The sequence below is a fragment of the Cydia pomonella genome, chromosome 25 (genome assembly GCF_033807575.1).
Source record: "Cydia pomonella isolate Wapato2018A chromosome 25, ilCydPomo1, whole genome shotgun sequence".
NCBI lineage: Eukaryota > Metazoa > Arthropoda > Insecta > Lepidoptera > Tortricidae > Cydia > Cydia pomonella.
In genome coordinates, this window is record NC_084727.1 from 4,096,629 (window position 1) to 4,118,484 (window position 21,856).

The window sequence follows — 21,856 nt, forward strand, 5'->3', positions numbered from 1 at the left end:
AGTAGTTTTTTTAATACGTCATAAATAAATGGTACGGAACCGTTCATGGGCGAGTCCGAATAGGCCGCTTCTTTAATTCCCCACTGTAAATTTTAGTATGGTTTATATGGTGGGCAACAAATAACCCGACCAAATTACGTAGGTTACTTTTGGTATGTTGTCAGAAATGTTAAAACGTGTTTTTAATTTTGCGTATATTTTGTCGCTCACGGGCGCACGCGTATAGCACATCTATGCACGGACAGTGATCCTACCGTCTATGCTCGGGCCCGACGTCGAGACCATCGGGACTGACATCGGGCGACAGCGAGTGTGGATGTAATCGGCTCTGTGTCTCAGTGTTGTCAGGCGTACGATAATTATCGCATATGTACGATAATTTGGGCTCAGTTACGATGTACGTTCCAAAGAGCACTATCGTACGCAAAAGTAGGATAGTCTCAGCCCTTGGACGATGCCACCCAAAAAGTCTAGTATTAGAAGCAAAACATGAAACTTTCCCTCAGAAGTAGGCCACAATTAGCAACTTTTGGGTGTTCAAATGTCTAAATTTCCTGTAAATTATTTGGAGCTATCACAAAAACATTGAACTGATTTTTGCGCAATTCAAACAAAATTATTAAAATTGTTATTAATATTTTGTAAGAAATTTAAGGGGTAGTGCCTATTGGATAGGCGGACTCTTAAATACGATAATGCTCGTTCGCGCACCTGGCAACATTGGCCCAATAAGTTGGATTGGATTAAAACGTAGTGATTACTGATTATATGCTCTTTGGATTGGATAACCTAAATTCTTGCTCCGAAGTTCTGAACCCCGATTCAAATTTATTTTGTTTAGGCTTGAATTTAATTAAAGCCCTCTCAAGCAAGAATTATGTCTTCTAGGCTTTCACATATTTTACATTTAATAGCAGCCAGCAAAAACCTAAAAATGTCAAGAATACACTAAAATGCTAAGTATGTACTTACGAATAACATTTTATAAACAATAACCTACTAAGGTTTTGATTCTTGAAGATCAATAGATTACTTAGATAGCTTATTAAGGTGCAATGGACGCCCTAAATTGTAACACGGAGTGATAAGGAGTGGAGAGAGCAGAGCTGCCAGTGTCCACAGACTCTCAGAAGCTTAAGATCTTTTGTGGACGGTGCGTCGAGTGATTTCAAAATTAACCAATGGTGCTGTTATGAGCTGCCATATGGGTTTGCAGTAAACATTAATTTGTTTTTTACATAAATATGGTAATAACTAGATGTGCTGTTGTGAATTGTCCAAACACAAGCAAGAATAGCGACTGCAAATTCTACAGATTTCCAACAGTATGGTGGAAAAAAGAACAACGAAATAAATGGATAACTGCCATAAGAAGAACAAAGTAAGTCACTCAACCTCTAAAATCATATTTTAAAAGGCGGGTCCACCTCCACACAGAGCGAGCATACGCGCGAGGAAATTTCCTCACGCACCAAACGGTGTAGACGTGCCTTGGCCGTTTTGTGTGCGAGGAAATTGCCTCGCGCGTATGGTCGCTCTGTGTGGACCCGCCGAAATACGTAATGATTTGATTCTAATGTAATCATATTAAGTAAAAGTTTTAAAGTGTATTGCTATATTACAGTCCCGATGGATCCACATGGCACCCGAAACCGCATGACAGAATTTGCAGTGCTCACTTTGTTGGTGGCAGAAAGGCTGAGGAGCAAGCCAGTCCCAGTTATGTTCCAAGGATATTTCCCCCCGTGTACAAATCGAGACAGATTGATGAACATGTGGCAATATTGAGGTTTCAACTTTATATGGATCGAAGAAACAAAGAAATAGAAGCAGTTTACCCTAATAGTACAAGTAAGTATGATTTGCTGGAAAGTAGTATGACTTCAAACAATTATATTGAATGTCAAGTGGACCTATACTTTTCTAAAAATATACATACATACTAAGATCATCCAGAACCGTCTAATATTGTCAGAGTTGTCCAGTGCAGTGTCTAGTATAGTAGTATAGTGTGAGATTTGTTACAATTGACATACATATATCTAAGGACGGCCCTTACGGGTAATAAGAATGGGGCCAGTACAGTGGTGTCACACGAATTCGAGCAAATCGTGCAGTCTCACGACACAACACAATTGGTTGATAAGTTCGCATCACGCATGTGATGGGCCGCACTAGTTGCATTAGACTGCACAATTGGCTCAAATTTGTGAGTGACACCACTGAACTAGCACCGTTCTTAGTGTCCGTAAGGTAGTGACGCCGTCTTGCCGAGCGAATTGGCTCGGCTGATGCAAATGTGCTCAGGCAAAAGTTACATGAGCACGCGGCCGCGCGAGGCCGGGTGATTGCCGCGCGAGGCCGGGTGATTGCCGCGCGAGGAACTTTCCTCGTGAGGCGCCTCACTCTGTGTGCTGTCACTCACCTAATGTTTACAATGTTTACTTATTTCTTGCTTGATAGTTATGACAAAATATGCCTATAGTTGTAACTGGTATGTGTTGCCGTCATCAATTCATCATGCATGGTCCCAATTAGAACTGAATTGGTTTTGTTTGAAAATTGAAGGGAACAAAACAAAAGCAACTCTATTCTATTTTACAAGCTTTTATTTACTTTCACCTGACCATTGTCTGTTTGTAATCAAATCTTGCAAGTTAAATTTGATCCACTTCCCGGTTTCCGATTGAGCTGAAAATTTGCATACATATGTAAGGGTGTAAGGGTGACAATGCAATATTATGGTACCATTTAAAACTTAGTAAGTGGATGTATTCTATGAACCGCATTAAGATGTTCACACAAAAATAGAAAAAAACAATAAATTTTGGGGGTTCCCCATACTTAGAACTGAAACTCAAAAAATCTTTTTTCGTCAAACCCATACGTGTGGGGTATCTATCTGGATAGGTCTTCTGTAGTATAGGACAAGAACCAAATTAAACAGCTGATGGCGTAAGACTGATTTATTCAATGTCATGCATTACCCCAAGTACCCACATTATTTTATAAGCATACCCACTACATCTCCCTTCTTATATACAATGCCCTCACAATGCCTAAACAAAAGCCTTCGTACTTTACTGTTAATCTATCATGCAATTTAATACTAGAATAAACCTTATAAAATATATTGGTATGATAGTTAAACTTAAGTGCTATAAGTATACATACCTACTATTTTCTATACCTACTATCTATCCTTTTTTTTTTTTTAATATAAAGTTGTATTATGTTATACTTATCAATTCGTTCGACATAAATAATTGTGCATCCATCTACAATATTTCGAAATTTAAATACTTGTTAATAATGAGAAAAATAAATACATGTTAAACTCTAACATGAATATTAGAGAAACAATGAAATAGTCAACTATTTAACAAAACCATGTGAATGTTTTTTTTTTTTTTTTTTACGGATATTAAATGTAGTTAAATATTACATTATAAGAAACGATTGGGCTTTCGAAACATTTCTTTTTTTTTTATAGTATACCAAATTATATACATATTTGATATCATCAACATATAGATATGAATTATTATACACGTGAATTTAGACCGTGAAGCACTAACTTAAAGTATAAAATGAATGAACATAGGTACAATTCACGTTTGTAAATATTAGGTATAATGCTAAAGTTTCATTAAGGAAAATAAATGAATTAATATCGCTGAGGCGGTCGTACTACTCTGCCACTTCGAGTTATATAATACCCGTTAGCCGAAGTCGAGGGTTGCGGATCGGACCTGGTGGTTGCGGCACCTGTCGCCAGCTCTCCCGGACCCTGAAACTGGTCCCAGTCCAAATAACCCCGCCTATGGTCAGTGCTAGGACAACTACGAGCAGCAAATTCGCTGGTTGGGTCTGGAACTTTCAATATGTGCTGACGGTTCCTTCTGTAAACTCGACCATCATTCGTCCGTAGCCAGTACGAACGACCGTCTTGAGCTTGGCCAACTATTTGTGACTTTACCCACTCTTTATTTTGCTTCACGCGTACCGTATCGTTTGGTTTTAATTTTTGTAAGGCCTTAGTCCCCTGATCATAATTTGCTTTATATTTATTTATCCTTGCTAATCGCTCTTCTTTAAATAAACGACGATCAATCGTGCGCGGTTTCAATAATGCATCCGTTACTGGTAAACGTGTTTTCAAACTTCGACTCATTAATAGTTGAGCCGGAGAGTACGTTTCTCCTGTTACAGGTGAATTTCTGAAATTTAGTAAGCCGAGGTACCAATCACTCCCCGTTTCATGTGCTTTTGTCATTAATCCTTTTATTGTGCGTACATTCCGTTCCGAGAGCCCGTTGGACCTCGGGTACAAAGGTGAACTGGTGACATGAGCAAATTCCCATTGTTTACAAAACTCTTTAAACTCCATAGATGTAAATTGTGTCCCGTTATCGGTGACAAATTTTTCTGGTATCCCATGCCGACTAAACATTTGTTTGAGTGATTCAATTACAGTACCACTTTGTAAGTTATGTAAACAGCTAATTTCAACAAATTTTAGTAGCTTTTCCCTCATTTGTACATCTTTTAATCCACGAATAAGTTGCGTTAATATAAGGCTATTTTTTAAACAATCAAAACTACAATTTTTGCTTTTAACTTTTAACACCCCTAAAAACTTATCAAAAGTCATGTCATTCTGATACGTTTCAAAAAACATATGTCTTTCGTAATTTATATTTTTTTGTGGATCACAATAATCACTAAATTTTTTGCACAAAACTTCAAAATTCGATTTTTCTGAGTCGGCAACATCTAATTCCTCATAAATTTCTCGGCCGTACTTTCCTATAATATGCATAAACAATGCGCATTTCTCTGTGTCGGAAACCGATGCCTTGTCTGAGGCAATCAAGAAATATTCGAACGACATTTTCCATTCTCGCCAGTTGGTAGCCATATTGCCCTCTTGTTGCAAAGGTGCCGGCTGTTGAATAGCCGCGTACACGCCGCTCGCGCTCCCCGTTTTATCAACCATTGTATTCAATTATCCGTCCTTACTATGACGAACAATTAAAGCACTTTTATGCACTAAAACACACTTTAAAACCACACCTGACACCATGTAGTATAGGACAAGAACCAAATTAAACAGCTGATGGCGTAAGACTGATTTATTCAATGTCATGCATTACCCCAAGTACCCACATTATTTTATAAGCATACCCACTACATCTTCAAAAATGATATTGAGGTTTCTAATATAATTTTTTTCTAAAGTGAATAGTTTGCGCGAGAGACACTTCCAAAGTGGTAAAATGTGTCCCCCCCCCCCCGTAACTTCTAAAATAACAGAATGAAAAAACTAAAAAAAATATATGATATACATTGTCATGCAAACTTCCACCGAAAATTGGTTTCAACGAGATCTAGTAAGTAGTTTTTTTTTTAATACGTCATAAAATTAAAAAAAAAAAAATTTTTTTCATCAAACCCATACGTGTGGGGTATCTATGGATAGGTCTTCAAAAATGATATTTAGGTTTCCAATATCATTTTTTTCTAAACTGAATAGTTTGCGCGAGAGACACTTCCAAAGTGAAAAAATGTGTGTGTCCCCCCCCCCCCCGGAACTTCTAAAATAACAGAATGAAAAATCTAAAAAAAATATATGATATACATTACCATGCAAACTTCCAACGAAAATTGGTTTGAACGAGATCTAGTGAGTAGTTTTTTTTTAAAACGTCATATAAGTAAAAAAAAAATTTTTTCATTAAACCCAACGTGTGGGGTATCTATGGATAGGTCTTCAAAAATGATATTTAGGTTCCTAATATCATTTTTTCCTAAACTGAATAGTTTGCGCGAGAGACACTTCCAAAGTGGTAAAATGTTGAACAAAATCTAGTAAGTAGATTTTTTTTTAATACGTCTTAAATGGTACGGAACCCTTCATGCGCGAGTCCGACTCGCACTTGGCCGCTTTATTACATTTACTGTAATAAACTACAAAGCATTTTAAATACACACTCACAAATCTGCATGATATAATCTAGCTGGGCAAAGTCGCATTTGCAAGAAAGACCCTTTTCTTTCAATAGGCCAGTGTAGACGTGCCTCCAGCCGAGGCAGCGCGCGCGTTTTCCTCGCCCGAGCGTCGCCTCGGCCTTCGGCATGTCATGTCTTTTTAAGTTACCAAAAATATATGATGTCCCAAAGTACTTGTCGTTCTCTTTCCCAAAAGAATGCTATTAGTCACGCTGTATGTAAGCTGTTGTGTACGCTGTGTGTGTAGTATTAGTAATGCTGTTATTGTAGTTTGTGGCTCGCAAGAGCCAGTGTGGCACTGTAGAGCCGGATATTGCTTCTGGCCTGAGGGTTTGCCACACCGAACACGGCGCTATATGTATCGCGCCTGCATGCTTCACGGCAGAAGATGTGGTGGAATATGTCCGCAAGAAGATTCGTTACGAGCTGAAAGTATTCCAGCTGCGATCGCGGCATTACGTGTACTTCAGCTCGTTTGTGGTGCGCGTCCCGCGGCCGCTGCTGGAAATCATCGCGAGCGCAGACTTCTGGCCGAAAGGTGTGATATTTCGGCGGTTTTGTGGGAATCTGCCGAATCCCGCACCAGAACAGGCGGCGCAATCGAAAACTGCGTCGTCAAAATGATATTTATATTTTAAGATTTTTATTATTGTATGTATGTTAGTCTGTAAGGTCCATATGGGCCATAGTTGCCTGAAAATAAATGATATTTAATTTAATTAATGCATTTTATTTAATTCCAGATCTGGAAAAGGTGGTTATAGTTCAAGAGGAGACAGTGGTAAAGAAGGAACCCTGTAAGGAGAATGACTCATGTGCTACCAAAGGCCTAGCCGGTGTTTATGCTACCAACAAGATGAAAGAGAAACTAGAGCTGCATGAGGAGTTTCTAGTAAAGGAGGAGTCCATGGAAGGGGACGACTTGTTCGCTACAAAAGACCAGGCCAGTCTTCATACTGACTGCAAGATGAAAAATGAATGGGTATTACAAGAGGAGCCTCTGAGAAAAGTGGAGCCTACTGAGGAATACGTTTGGTCTGCTAACCTGGTCGACGATTATACTAAACACGTGGTGAAGAAGGAACCAGGGTTGTATGAGGAGTTACTAGTAAAGGAGCCCCGTGAGGAGGACGAGAGCATTACTGACGACTTGGCCACTCTTTTTACCGATCAAAAGGTGAAGGAGGAGCTGGAGCTGGTGCGCTTGCGGAGGCCCGGTGCACCTCTTGGCTCGGGTATGTTGGTTTTCTCTAATTTCATTTCTTATCATCAGGAGTATCAGGACCATCCTGTAGGTTTTGTTAATAAAGTGCTGCAAAATATACACTTTTGGGAGTAGGTAAAAACGAACCATTTTTGCTAGTCTTTATTATTACCAAGTGTCGAATATAAATATTGATATTAAATATTAGGGAACATCTTACAAAGATCAAAGCTTGTACACTAGGCGACGATCTATACATTTATTAAAATGTGTGTCCTTACTGACTGACACATCAACGCAGAGCCGTAACTACAAATGATAGTTGAATTTTACACAACAGGTTACATTTGTAATGTGTACAAGAAATAAAAGCGATTTTGAGAAATTCAACCCCTAAGGCGGTTAAAAAGGGATGAAATTTTTTATGGGGTTCAAGTTATGATACATTACAAAACATTTTTGTGAGTGCGGGACTTGAATATTTGTATAAAGGCATATTATTAGAATGCAAGAATAATAATTTCAGCGTTTTAAAAAAATCATCCCCTAAAATGGTTAAATAGATGTAGAAAGTTTGAATACATTACAAATGCTTTAAAACATCTTAGAAAGGCATAATATACGATTACAAAAAACTCATTCTGGCCTAGTGAGTGACTACCTATGAAGCCGATGGTTCTGGGTTCAAATCCTGGTAAAGGCATTATATATCCGTGGCTGAACAACCTGACTTCAACCTACATTAATTGATCATGTAATGTTTTCATCTACCCTCAACTGGCTTAAGGAGCCATTTGAGGGTGAGTGTAAGTGTTTACATATAATTTATATCATTGTGTGAGTAGCCATAATACAAGTCTTCTTGAGCTTACTGTGGGTCTGTGGGGCTTAGTCAATTTGTATAATATGTCCTATAATGTTTATTTTTATTATTTCTTGCAGGTATGGTTACATTGGAACTGGAAGTAGAGAAAAAGGAAGTATTTGTGAAAGAGGAGCCCCCATGTGAAGATTTAGTCAGTGAAGATGCTAGCAGCCTGTATGATGTTCATGTGGCCAAAGATGAGGATGGTCAGTATTAAGTAACTATCAGTGGTATAACAAAAGGTACCATGGTATAACAAAAAAAAGTGGACCACACAAATTTTAATGGTGTGATGACCTAAAACGAGTTGGTAGAGGTGAGCAAGGGATAGAAGTACTTAAGTGGAACAGCAAGGGATAGAAGTAAATGGAATAGCAAGGGATAGATGTAAATGGAACAGCAAGGGATAGAAGTAAATGGAACAGCAAGGGATAGATGTAAATGGAACAGCAAGGGATAGAAGTAAATGGAACAGCAAGGGATAGAAGTAAATGTAACAGAAAAGGATAGCTGTAAATAGAAGGCTTTGGAGGAGGCGCACGTCAAACGACGAGATAAAGTTGTCAAACCAGTAATAAGTACCCGGAGCGGCCAATGATGGTCCCTATGGCAGTTCATTTTTGTGTTTCGTAGTCACTTATAAATTATTATAGTTTCGCCATGTCCGTCTGTCTGTTCGTCCGATGCTTTGCTCCGTGATGGTTAATGCTAGAATGCTTCAATTTGGCATGGATACATACATGCATTGCGACAAGAATGGTAAAATAAAAACTATATTTTAAGGTACCTCCCATACAAAATTGTTTTTTTTTTTTGCTTTGACCCAATAGTGTTGGGTATCGTTGGATAGGCCTATATATATTTGTATCTTCGTCTTTTAATGTTTATAGAAGTATTATAATTAATAGTCCAAAATGCGTTCTGATAAAAAAATTAAACTAGAAATAAACCTGAAAACAAACTAACTGTATATCAAAAGACCTATGTCCCTTTCCGACTGTCACCTGATCCAAACGTGCAAAAAACACTAGCGGCATTGGCGCGTTGTCTACGTTTAAAACTCTAGGGTATTTAGTGCGTTAGGAGACAGATTCAAGAAACTCGCCGGAAAACATATTTTGTAGTAACTATGGTACGAAAACTTTAAAGGTCACTACGCCTCGTTCAAAATCCCAACGAAAGTTGCTAAGCCAAAGGCGAAACACAGGAAAGCGTAAAGTAACATCTTACAGACTGGCTAAAACAAGAAAGTTGTTCTTAGGAAATTTTATAAAATTCTATAATAAGGTACCAAAAAATATCACCGAGCTTACAGACTCTAAAACTCATTTCGTGAGCATACTATAAAATAAATAAATATTATAGGACTTTATTACACAAATTGACTGAGTCCCACAGTAAGCTCAATAAGGCTTGTGTTGTAGGTACCTAGACAACGATATACTTATATACGAAACGATAAAATAAACGATTATATCATGGATAGGGATGTTTGGCAATGATAAAGTCCTGCAATCTAGTGCATCAAATTTGTATAATAAAATTATCTATGTATGTTTTTTTTTAAATTTCGTATTCATTTAAATTGTATTTTTTATTTAATGCTTGTTAATTATAAGATGTAATGCTTTGAAAAGATGTGTCCCGCCGAGTTTCTTGCCGGTCCCATATTGGGATACAATTTAGGAGGGATTTAAATCTTCTCGGGTCAGAGGTGTATGGTTAGAGCCGGCGTAGTTTTATTTGGCGTTCATAAGCGCATTGCAATATGTCTACTGGCAAAATAAACTATCTTTATCTTATCTTTTTTTTGCAGTGGATGGAACTAATCTCAACAGCTGTGGGTATCAGTTGGCCACCACATCCGCTGACGGACCAACGAGTAGGCAACGGACACTGTCCTATAGAAAATACTCCAAAGAAAAAATACACCTGCAAAACATGTGACCAAGAATTCGACGAATACGATAAACTAACAATTCATAACTAAGCCACATAGGATACAACCCATACACCTGTGACATCTGTAACAAGGATTTTGTGTTATTAACTCACTTGGAGACGCACAAACAATTTCACACAGGACAGAGGCCGTATACTTGCGAATGCGGAAAAGCATTTACTACACCGACCAATTTGAGAAAACATGAAGTAATTCACAAGACTGGAAAGCCGTATCCTTGTGAAATATGTAGAAAACAGTTTCTGCTACCGGACGGTTTAATTTGTAAAAAGAATTTTATGAATCATTCCAGTTTGAAAGCACATACACTGGTTCACAGTGCAAAGAAAACGTACACGTGCGAAATATGTGACAAGACATTTGTTAATTTGCCTTATTTTAAGAAACACGAACTAAGCCATAGAGAGTAGATACACTCGTGTGATATATGTGGCGATATATATACTGCAATGGATAGTTTAAAGACGCACAAGAAAGCTCATACCGAAGAAAGACCGTTTTTGTGTGAAATATGCAAAAAGTTTTAAAAACGAGGATTACTTTTAACGCCATAAACGAATACACGTGGGAGAAAAGCCGTATGCCTGTAATACTTGTGAAAAGAAATTTACTTAACCTACTCATTTGAGAGATCATAAAAGGAGCCATAAAACTCCGAGGAATTGTTCGGATTAATCCCTACCGCTTCTCTTCGCCATCACCCTACGCGACAACATTTCCATCCTCACCACTTAGATGGTTGGCAGTCCTCAACTGTGCGTTTCTCCAGGAACTTTCTGCCTCGCACAGCTAAACTGTGGAATGAACTGTTGCCTGCGGTATTTCCGGACCAATACGACCTTCAAACCTTCAAGAAAAGAGCGTACTCCCATCTTAAAGGCCGGCAACACACTTACACCCTTCTGGTGTTGCAGGTGTCCATGGGCGGCGGTAATCGCTTACCATCAGGTGATCCGTCTGCTCGTTTGCGTCCTGTATCATAAAAAAAATACGGAAAAAAAATCATTTAAAAAAACATTCCACACTAAAGAACAGTTGACGCGGACTACTCATTATATGCGGCCACACGATGTACTTAAACCCTTAGCGCGTCTACCATTTATCAACTTTCAAATTCCGATGATCCTGATATTTCATGAAACAGAAAACTAAGCCGGGCTAGTTTTCTGTTTCATGAAATATCAGATAATCGTAATAATACAAGAGATAAAAGTAATTTGCGCTACGACGATGAAACACTATGTCTTTCTCTTACTCTTCCATATTAGTGCGGTAGAAAAAGAGACAGCGTAAGTGGGTCACAATTTTTTTCGTTGTCTTGTGTTTGTCCCCAAAAAATGAGACGGAGTGGAGCTTTTTGTATGAGATGATTTTTTTTTGCTCTAAAAAAATCTTTACCTAAATACTGTGCCCACTCCAATCGCTCACGCTTACATTATATATGTTTTTCTCTGTATTTCTTCGTCTACAGTGTTTTGTGATATATTTTTCTACTCTACTGAACTGTCTGTACTATCTTTTTTGTTTGAACTATAATAATAATCTGAAATAAATGTCATATATGATATATGTAAATTAAAATAATGTTAATTTAATTTGTGTTTCATAGTATTTAATTATAATAAATTATATGTATAAATTAAACTGCTTTATATTATTTATTAACACGCTTTTATTAGGTCGACCTGTATGTAACTATGTAATGGAATCTAAGGTAACTAATTTAATCATCTTCCAAGGATCGTAGCGTCATGAAAATTGGCAGCTGTATGTAGTTCTGATGACAATACAATAATATGGTACTGTCGAACTGATCTGATGATGGAGCCGGAAGATAGGAACTGGAACTTCATGATGGAACATTGTATCATAGCTGTGTTTGGATTAGTTAGAAAAGTCTTGTAATGAACTTTGACCACGATTATGTTTCAAGGTCTGATGATGAAGCCGGAAGATAGGCACTGGCATTCCATGTTTGCACTTGTGCTCAGGTTTCAAGGTTAAAAAGCGTGTTTCTCTAGTGTTTTTTAAACTATTAATTTATTACTCTCTATTAAGACGGTTTCCACATCGATGTAGTTTCACACGCTGCTCCGGTGTGCGAGCATGACAACGCTATGCATATCTATACTGTCCATCTCGACCCTGTTTGCTCACAATATTTTCAATGTGTCAACATCCTTACTTTAACCTATCTTCATGATATATCAAACAATTATAGGTCTACTGTTTGTATTGAGGCATTAAAAGCTTTGTATTACATTTTACACCACACACACAAATTTTACAGAACTTATTACCTAAGTAGATTAATCGCAATTTTAAGTTCTTTTTTTGTTTTTTCGAAATCTAAAGATTTTGTAAAGATAACACAGCTGCGTTACTGGTACCTGCTACAAAAAAAGCATCCACTTAACCATACTTTTCAGTTCAGACACCATTGTTGGCAACAACACCCAGCTACACTGTGGAAGGAACTGTCACCAGCGGTGTTTCTGGACCGATGCGACCGTTAAACCTTCACGAACATAGCGTACTCCCATCATAAATGCCGACAACGCACTTGCGACCACTCTAGTAACTGAGATACATATGCTTGTTTGTCTCCCATTTCTTTAAAAAAAAAATCGACGTCGTATAGTGATAAGACTGAGTAAGTTTATGAAACAAAAAAGCTTTTCTATTTAGAGGGGACAGTATTTTAGGCAACTAAAAGTATTTTAACGTTTTCAGAGTGCAAAATGTTGTATGGCGGGCGGTCGTTCGCCGTCATTTCGAGGACGGCTGTGCAGGTGACTTGACCCTACTCATAGTGTTGTGTTCCTGCCGGTGAGTAAGGTTGCCAGAGCTCAACGAGGGGGGTGGGGTTAGGGTCGGCAACGCGCATGTAACTCCTCTGGAGTTGCAGGTGTATATAGGCTACGGAGACTGCTTACCATCAGGCAGGCCGTATGCTTGTTTGCCACCGACGTAGTATTAAAAAAAAAAAAAAAGGTGAGTGCCAGAGGGCCTACCGCGAACCACCTTCGACGTGTTGCCTTTCTGTCGCACTTGTAAATTCGTCGGTACGTAAGTGTGACAGGGAGGGAGTAAAAACAAAACATCTTTTTATGGTCACTAATTAGTGCAGAACGCCTTTATGATGGCGATGTTGCCACTAAGCGACGTAGTTTAAATATCCTTATTGATAGATGTCAAAAAGTGACAAGTAACACTTGCAAAAAAATGGGCCCTTCAAACCCCCCTCTCCTCCCCCGGTTTAAGGGCTACCGCTGGGGACTTTTGATATGTTCACCTCCTAACTAGTCCAAACAATGTACATACGAAGTTAAAATTGAGTTCCAAGCATTTCCCTCCATACCTTTCGTTGCCTGACCTATATTGTTAGAGGGCGCTATGTTAAAAAAAAACAGGTCAAGTGCGAGTTCGTTTATCTCGCCCACCGAGGGTTCCGTACAAACTTTCAATTTTCTCATGTAGCTATAATCACGAAAGACTTGATCAGAAGTATACTATTAGCATTGTTGTGTACAGCGCCATCTATGATCAAATTGGCTAACTAACTTGCGCGATCTGTATGTATGTTGGTTTTTCGGGGATAATTTATTTATTTATTTCAAACATATTTCCATAACATTACAGTCGCAACCAATACGTCATGAAATTATATAAATTAACAGCGTAAAACTACACTCTCAGGCATTCCCTTCTCACAGTCGCCCATCGCCACGCAATCAAGTCGGACTCCGGTGCTAATAATGAATAATATTTTTATCATGTAAGCTGATTTCAATAATTTTTGTTTTATTTCTGGGTTAGCGTTGTTCATTACTATTTCAAATCGATAGCTTAAGTATTTTTCGAGATATTTAGCAATGTGACAGACAGACGGACGGACAGAGTCGCACCATAAGGGTTCCTTTTGTACCTTTTTGGTACGGAACCCTAAAAAACATTATTTTATCAACAACAGATAGATTTTGTCTACCTACCTACATTAGATGTAATAGGCGTGGCGTTTAAAAGGTTAAGGAGGACTTTTACTCGTACTGAGGTAATAAAACTAAATACATTTTCAAATGAAGCTTTATTTTGTTCCATTGATATACATATGCTTATTATTTAAATACCTACTACTAATTTATGCACCAACGGCAACCAAAAAGTTGTACAATTTGATTTGTAGAAGAGAACATTTTTTTTAATTATTGACTCAATTTCTTTTGATGAGACTACACAATTATATAAACATAGAACAATAAATAATAGTAGATTGTCAAACAAGGGATGAAATGGTGCCTTTCACCCGAGTTAAACAATGTACTTTTCATTTCGAATACAAGGAAAGTAAAATACATGTGCATTAAAAAACATAGCTAAGTAGTATTTCTTGAGGGTACTTTCAATTAACAATTTAGGTAAAAATCGTTATTTATGGAATGGGGAGTTAATTATCAGAACGGACATGGTACAACAAATCCAATTAAAACAAAAAAAATAACTGCTTATCGTAAAAAAAGTGGCTGTTTTTTTTATACTACGTCGGTGGCAAACAAGCATACGGCCCGCCTGATGGTAAGCAGTCTCCGTAGCCTATGAACGCCTGCAACTCCAGAGGAGTTACATGCGCGTTGCCGACCCTAAACATGCTGTGACATATTTGGACAGACAGACGGACATGAAGAATCTATAAGAGTTCCGTTTTTTTGCCATTTTTTGCTACGGAACCCTAAAAAGAGAAAAAAACGTACTTAGAAAGTACAATACTCTAGAGCAGAAACGCATCATTTTCTACACACTTTTTAGAACAACAACGACCCACTTTCAGATCATGAGAAATGAAAACTATAATTAAGCTTAAAATAATTATACAAACTTCTATAAATAAACTTAAAATAAAGGTTCTAGAAATAAAACACGTCCTCCACATCACTGCCGACGGGCAGTGTGCCCAGAAGGCTGGCCGCATTGCCACGTTCAATGGCAATGCTGACGCGTTGAGTAAAATACTGGCCAGCCTTCTGGTCACCTGTGGCGTCTATAAGTAAGTAAGTAAGTAAATATTCTTTATTGCACCAACAATAGACCGTTTATAAAAGTCATAAATGTCCTAAGAGCTTAGTTATTCTATCGCGGATACTGACCACGCTGTTGCTGGTACTGGGGTCCAAGCACGAGCTCATCGTTGACCACATGGTCGGCGTATTCAATGCCATCACTTGGGGGCTCTTTCTTTACGAAAACTTCCTTTTTCACAACATCCAGTTCCAATGTGACCATACCTGCAAAAAGTGGAGTTAATAGAAGCGTTCATTCTTTATTTTATTTATATATCTTATGGTGGCAAGCATGCCCGCGTGATGGTAAGCAGCCACCGCAGCCTATGGCCACATATGTATTATATAATAACTATCTATTGCAGAAAAACCTAATTTCACGTTTGGTGCTCAACTTCGCCTAAGTAACATATAACCCATTTAGTCTAACCAGATGTTAGAACACCGCTTTATTTTTTGGGTTTTTTCTACTGGCTGATTGATGCTATATCGAAAAATCATAAAACATCGAGGGGTAAGATTATGGCTTATGTGGGTTAATAATAATAAAATTTTACCAAGAAATACGTTGCTATAAAATTCACAGTTAATAGAGCTGCATATTTGATTAAATAAAAATAACCTAACTTTATCTCACATCCAGTTTGGGTAGTCTTGAAGATAGAGATCTGTGACTTGTTTGGGCGCGCGTAGGTTACGGTGGCCACGTCTGTATCTAAGTGTGCTTATACAGATCCCACAGCAGAGACTGGGAAACCAATCGTCTGCTGGAGCGTATCCAAGTGGGACTCAGCGAAGTTCTCGAGCGGCTTCCCTCGGCGGAGTTAGTTATCCTCGGTGACTTAACTTATGATCTTGACAACTGTGTGAACTTCGTAGCTGACACGATCCTGCAAGGTATGGAATGCTTCGTTCCTAGCACATTAGTTCGTGTCGGCAATCGTTCTCAGCCCTGGTTTGGTCGAGCGTGCGCTGGAGCCCGTAAATCAAAGGAAGAAGCTTACCAAGCTTGGGCTGCTGCGCGTCAGGTCAACGATCGTAACTGTTCCGAATTGAAGAAGCGACTTAATGCTGCTACTAGGTCCTGTAAGAAGCGGATCTCTGCAGCTGTGTGAACACACCCGCAGAATTAGTGAGAGACTAGTCAGTCAGCCCTCTGGGTCTAGAGTTTTCTGGTCCCTCGCCAAAGCTGTTCAAGGGAACTTCTGCAGGGTGTCCTTACCATCTTTGCACAAACCCGATGACTCACTGGCTCATTCCGCAAAAGAGAGAGCGGAACTTCTATGCTCTCTTTTTGCGTCGCATTCTACTCTGGATGTCGGGGGCAATACACCTCCCACTATTCCGCATTGCGAGAACTCTATGCCCGAGATGCGCTTTACGCAAAGCGCGGTAAGGCGTGCTCTCTTTGCCCTCGACGTCAAGAAGTCCAGTGGGCCGGACGGTATTCCTGCTGTTGTGTTAAAAACGTGCGCTCCAGAGTTAGCTCCGGTTCTGACGCGACTATTCTCGCTCTCATACCGCTCTGGGAAATTCCCGTCCTCCTGGAAGATTGCCTGGGACCCTATACCCAAAAAGGGTGACCGTACCGACCCTTCCAACTACCGACCTATTGCGATCACTTCCCTGCTCTCTAAGGTGATTTTATTTTTATTTTTATTTTTATTTATTTAGGATTACCAACAGATAATACATCTTACATGCTCTTAAATCTATATGACAATCAGGACTGATGCTTATCTAATTATAGGTAACCACATCTTATATAAGTGTCTTCTACCAGTGAACATGCAGTAATCTTACGGTTAAATTAATTAGTACCAGTACATTACATTAACTAATGCTATTCGTACAACTAGGATGATGGTAAATAGTTGATAACAATTATTAACTACTTATATACAAATATTTTATATAAATATTTTATTAAGTATTTTTAAGTCATCTGTGAATCTGTGGCGAATTATTTGTGATATCCAGTGAGCCAACATATTTCATCACCTTTCTTTTAAACTGTTCTGGTCTATCGTTGAATATGACCGGCAATACGGCTTTCGCTGTGGTCGAGGCGCTGGAGACCTTCTTGTTTATCTCACTCACCGATGGGCCACCGCCAGAGAGAGCAAGGCAGAGGCACTGGCTGTTAGCCTGGATATCGCTAAGGCCTTCGATAGGTTTTGGCATAAGGCCACCCGCCAAAGGAGCAAAGCTCATCCTCACTTCTTAGATACATCGCACACCAAGAATAAGCGGGCATCTCGCTCGTTTCTTACTAGAACGTGCGGAATGTGGAATGACTTGCCTCCTGAGGTATTTCCTTTGCGCTACGATATGGGATTCTTCATGAAGCGGGTATTTAGGGTTCTCAAGGGTCGGCAACGCTTAAGTGGCTCCTAAGTCCTATGATGTTGCTTATGTCCATGGGCGACGATGACCGCTTCCCATCAGGCGGCTCGTCTGCTCGTTTGCTGACTATGCTAACATAAAAAGAAAAAAAAATCCCCAATTTTGCCTTCCGTATCCGTACCCAAAGGGTAAACGGGACCCTATTACTAAGACTCCGCTGCCTGTCCGTCTGTCTGTCCGAATGTCACCAGGCTCTATCTCATCAACCGCGATAGATCAGTTGAAATTTTCACAGATGATGTATTTCTGTTGCTGTTATAACAGCAAACACTAAAAAGTACGGAATCCTCAGTGAGCGAGTCCGACTCGTACTCGTCCGGTTTTTTTTTATTACGAAAATGTTACCTAAGAATATTTTTGACGTGCCACTAGTGATAGCCACTTCATACTAACCATGCTGCTGTAGGCACTCGGGCCCTGGTCGGAGCTCTTCTTTGACCACATGATTGCCATACAGGCTGGTAACATCTTCACTGCCTAAATCTTCACATGGGGGCTCCTCCTTAACAACTACTTCCTTCTTCACTACATCCAGTTGCAATGTAACCATTCCTGCAAGAAAGTGGAGTTAATATAACCTTTTTATGGTGGTAAACAAGCGTGCGGCCTTTGACCACATATGTGTTGCACAATTGAACTAAATAAAGTTAATACTTTTTCATTTCTCATTCTCTGAAAGTGGGTAGTTGTTGTTCTAAAGTGTGAAGAAAATAGATACGTTTTACTGTCCCAGTACCTATGTTTTTTCGTTTATATTACGATAAGCAATTAAAATTTGATATTAAATGGATTCGTTGTACAATTTTCATTTTAATATTTAACTTATACTTTAACTTAAATTGTTAATTGAAAGTACTTGCTAGAAATGCTATAAAAGTTTAGACTTAGTAATGTTTTTTTAATACACATGCATTTTACTTTTCTCATAGTGAAACTGAAAAGCAGTGTTTAACTTGGGTGATATTAGGCACCGTTTCAGTTTTGGACTATTGGCCAAAGTAGCTCGACAGAAATGAGTGCATTTTATCCTTTGGTTAACAATGTTTTTAGATTCATTGTATTGAGACTTGGTTATTTAAGTTTTCAATTTAAAATAGTTCATTCATTATCAAGTATGTACCAGACGCATCAAATGATGGTCCGTGACAGTTTCTGCAAGCTTTTGGACAGCCTTAATTTAAAAAATAATTGATGAAATGTTTTTCCATATTGTTATTAATTAAATGTTACATTTCTTAATAAATTAATGTGTTATACTTTCTTCCAAAAATGTCTACAAACATTGTCTACGTGGCAGCTGCTCCATATAAAAATAAACTGCCATAGGGACCATCATAGAGCAGCTTTGGGTACTTATTACAGGTTTGATAACTTCATCTCTACGTTTGACGTGTGCCTCCTCCAAAGTCATCCATTTACAGCTATCCCTTGCTGTTCCATTTACTTCTATCCCTTGCTGTTCCATTTACATCAATCCCTTGCTGTTCCATTTACTTCTATCCCTTGCTGTTCCATTTACATCAATCCCTTGCTGTTCCATTTACTTCTATCCCTTGCTGTTCCATTTACTTCTATCCCTTGCTCACCTCTACCAATCCGTTTTACTTTTAGGTCATCACACCATCAAAATTTGTGTGGTCCACTTTTTTTTGTTATACCATGGTACCTTTTGTTATACCACTGATAGTTACTTAATACTGACCATCCTCATCTTTGGCCACATGAACATCATACAGGCTGCTAGCATCTTCACTGACTAAATATTCACATGGGGGCTCCTCTTTCACAAATACTTCCTTTTTCTCTACTTCCAGTTCCAATGTAACCATACCTGCAAGAAAGAATAAAAATAAATATTATAGGACATATTATAAAAATTTACTAAGCCCCACAGTAAGCTCAAGGAGACTTGTGTTATGGCTACTCACACAATCATATTAATAATATGTAAACATTTTAAATAAAAAAAAATTGCTTTGCAAACATGGTGCAAGTTTAAAAGGTAAAAAGAAAAATTAGGTGGAAAAGTACAGTAAAAATATATTTTATATGTTAATAAATAGGCTTCGGGCCCAAACTATTAAATTAAAAACATATATGATACAAATCAAGAATACTTTTAATTTAAAATTATTACTTTTATTATCAATCGTAAAGGAGTACATTGTGTAGATTATTTGTTGAGTTGCACCATCACTAAAACAGCAATATAATTTTACGACTACAGGTTATTTACACTAATTTCTTGGGTCGCAACATCATTAACATGATCAAAATGATGATGGCTCTAAAAGTTTACAGAGTGTTGCTTCGCAGCGAGATCTTGGTATCATTATAACTGATAACTTAAAATGGGAAGAACACATTTTGGGGTTGACCAAAAAAGCCAACTTCATATTATATATGATCAAGAAAGCTTTTCGTTATATGGATAAGAATCTTTTCATTAGGCTCTATAAGACATATATAAGACCCTTATTGGAATATGCCTTCCAAATTTGGAATCCATATTTCCGGAGGACATTGATCTTATTGAAAAAGTCCAAGGAAGAGCAACAAAATTGGTTCCATCTCTTTGCAATCGACCATATGAGGATAAGAGTAGGTTAAGGGAATTGGGCTTGACAACCCTAGAGCAGCGAAGGCAATGCGGTGATTTAATAGAAACATACAAAATACTTACAGGACACTACAACGTACCCGCATTAAGTGATATTTTCACTCGGAATATGTGTGACAGACTGAGAGGACATTCTCTGAAGCTGACACGGACGCAGAGTAGTAGCAACCCAAGACGACACTTCCTGTCTAACCGCGTAGTGAAAGTGTAGAAACAGTTTGCCCGAATCCGTAATCAGTGCACCCTCATTGAATTCTTTTAAAAACAGACTCGACAAACATTTTATAAATGGACAAAACACAAGTGCAGGACATTGATGTGCACATATCAGCTATAAGCTGCCTGTGCATTCATAAATAATAATAAAATAATACCAAAATGACGACAAACATATGGAAGGGGAGCTCAGTAAATAATCACATTTCAAAACAGCATAGACACTGCTTATAACAAAAGGATGGATTGTGGTCATTATAACCAATATTAAATAGTCATATTGTACCATAACAGGACCTAAAAATTTCGCTTTGTTATAAACATTTTCCACTGTATGTAAAAAAAATTGTTTATAGACTCACCCACTTCAGCCCGTTCTAGCCTCTGCTTAGATTTTACATCTTCCCATTTGGTGCACTGAAAGATGGAAGGCACTATTCCTTTCTTTAGAATGCGCCTGGTGTTTACTAATCCTGAAAAGAATAACAAGTTTTTAGCGGTTTTAGGTTATGCACAGAATAAGAAAAAAAAATTACTTCAGTGATAAGTGTTGATTGCTCCATAATTTCAAAAATTTTACCTGAAAACCTTCCATACTTAATGAAATCTTGGGGTTTAAAATGTGCTGGACATATTTTGGAGTACTTTTTTGCTATATACATGTTATTATCACGTGTGGGTATGGCCGCTTCCCATAGTTTTCGTACAATTTGATCTTTAGGAAATGTATGATTCCCTTGATTTCTACATCCAAACACGCAGCACTGATGCATTATTGGATCAGCAATGTCCCTTTCTTATTTTATACTCAAATTATTATGTTCACGGTTTGGGCTAATGCTGCACTGCACTCGGCGGCGGAACATTGCAATTGACGTAAGCTAATATTTAATAAAAGGACCAAATACCGGAAGGTCAAAAGTCAAAATAAATATTATCTAGCATACACACTTAGTAAAAATAACTGTATAACTTAGTTAGTAGAACCATAAAAATTAGTCTGAGGCTGGAACTATTATACAAATAAACGATCGATAGGCCGACTTACAACTACAATGTTTATTTTTCTATATATTATTCTTTTTGATCATAATAATAAAGTCCCGACCTAAAACTATTTTCAATTTCAATCTAAACCTGACTGACAGTGCTGACACTGACAGGTCATATTCATAGATCTATGACTATAAATCTATTTATTGACAATAACAATATACATAATGGATATATACAGATGAATACTATAACTAGCTTATATCTAAAATAGGCCCTTGAGGCATTGTACCAAGGATGCTGGCGGCATTTCCTCGTTGTATCGCAATACTGATACGTTGTGCGAGGAAGCCGCCAGCTCTTCGGTCACCAGTTACGTCAACCAGACGTTTCGCGATTTCTCCAAAAAACTTGTGCGCGCTGGGACCCCATGGACCTAGAGTTTCAACGCCAAATATGACTTCATATTTAATATCAACCACATATCAACAGACATTCTTTCTATATAAAATCATACTGT

The 21,856-nt window shown here is 38.2% G+C and overlaps 2 protein-coding genes across 4 annotated transcripts; one reads left to right on the forward strand and one right to left on the reverse strand.

The window, feature by feature from the left end:
- The first annotated feature begins 470 nt into the window (after positions 1-470).
- Positions 471-11,688, forward strand: LOC133531553 (uncharacterized). 2 transcript variants are annotated; one of them, XM_061869845.1, is made up of 5 exons: positions 471-1,381; positions 1,625-1,851; positions 6,756-7,247; positions 8,159-8,287; positions 9,898-11,688. In XM_061869845.1, exons 1-5 carry the CDS (start codon positions 1,245-1,247, stop codon positions 10,026-10,028), a joined length of 1,116 nt encoding a protein of 371 aa, XP_061725829.1. In that variant the 5' UTR covers positions 471-1,244; the 3' UTR covers positions 10,029-11,688. The 2 variants fall into 2 exon arrangements, with proteins under 2 accessions (XP_061725829.1, XP_061725830.1); XM_061869846.1 differs by lacking the exon at positions 8,159-8,287 and having other exon boundaries at positions 765-1,381.
- Positions 11,689-14,116: 2,428 nt separating this feature from the next.
- On the reverse strand, positions 14,117-21,532 carry LOC133531556 (uncharacterized). Of its 2 annotated transcripts, XM_061869851.1 has the most exons (5): positions 20,924-21,532; positions 20,706-20,816; positions 19,210-19,338; positions 17,901-18,059; positions 14,117-15,326 (listed from the first exon to the last, which is right to left on the reverse strand). In XM_061869851.1, the coding sequence occupies exons 1-5, from the start codon at positions 21,114-21,116 to the stop codon at positions 15,172-15,174; spliced, it is 747 nt and encodes a 248-aa protein (XP_061725835.1). In that variant the 5' UTR covers positions 21,117-21,532; the 3' UTR covers positions 14,117-15,171. The 2 variants fall into 2 exon arrangements, with proteins under 2 accessions (XP_061725835.1, XP_061725836.1); XM_061869852.1 differs by lacking the exon at positions 19,210-19,338.
- Between the last annotated feature and the right edge of the window lie 324 nt (positions 21,533-21,856).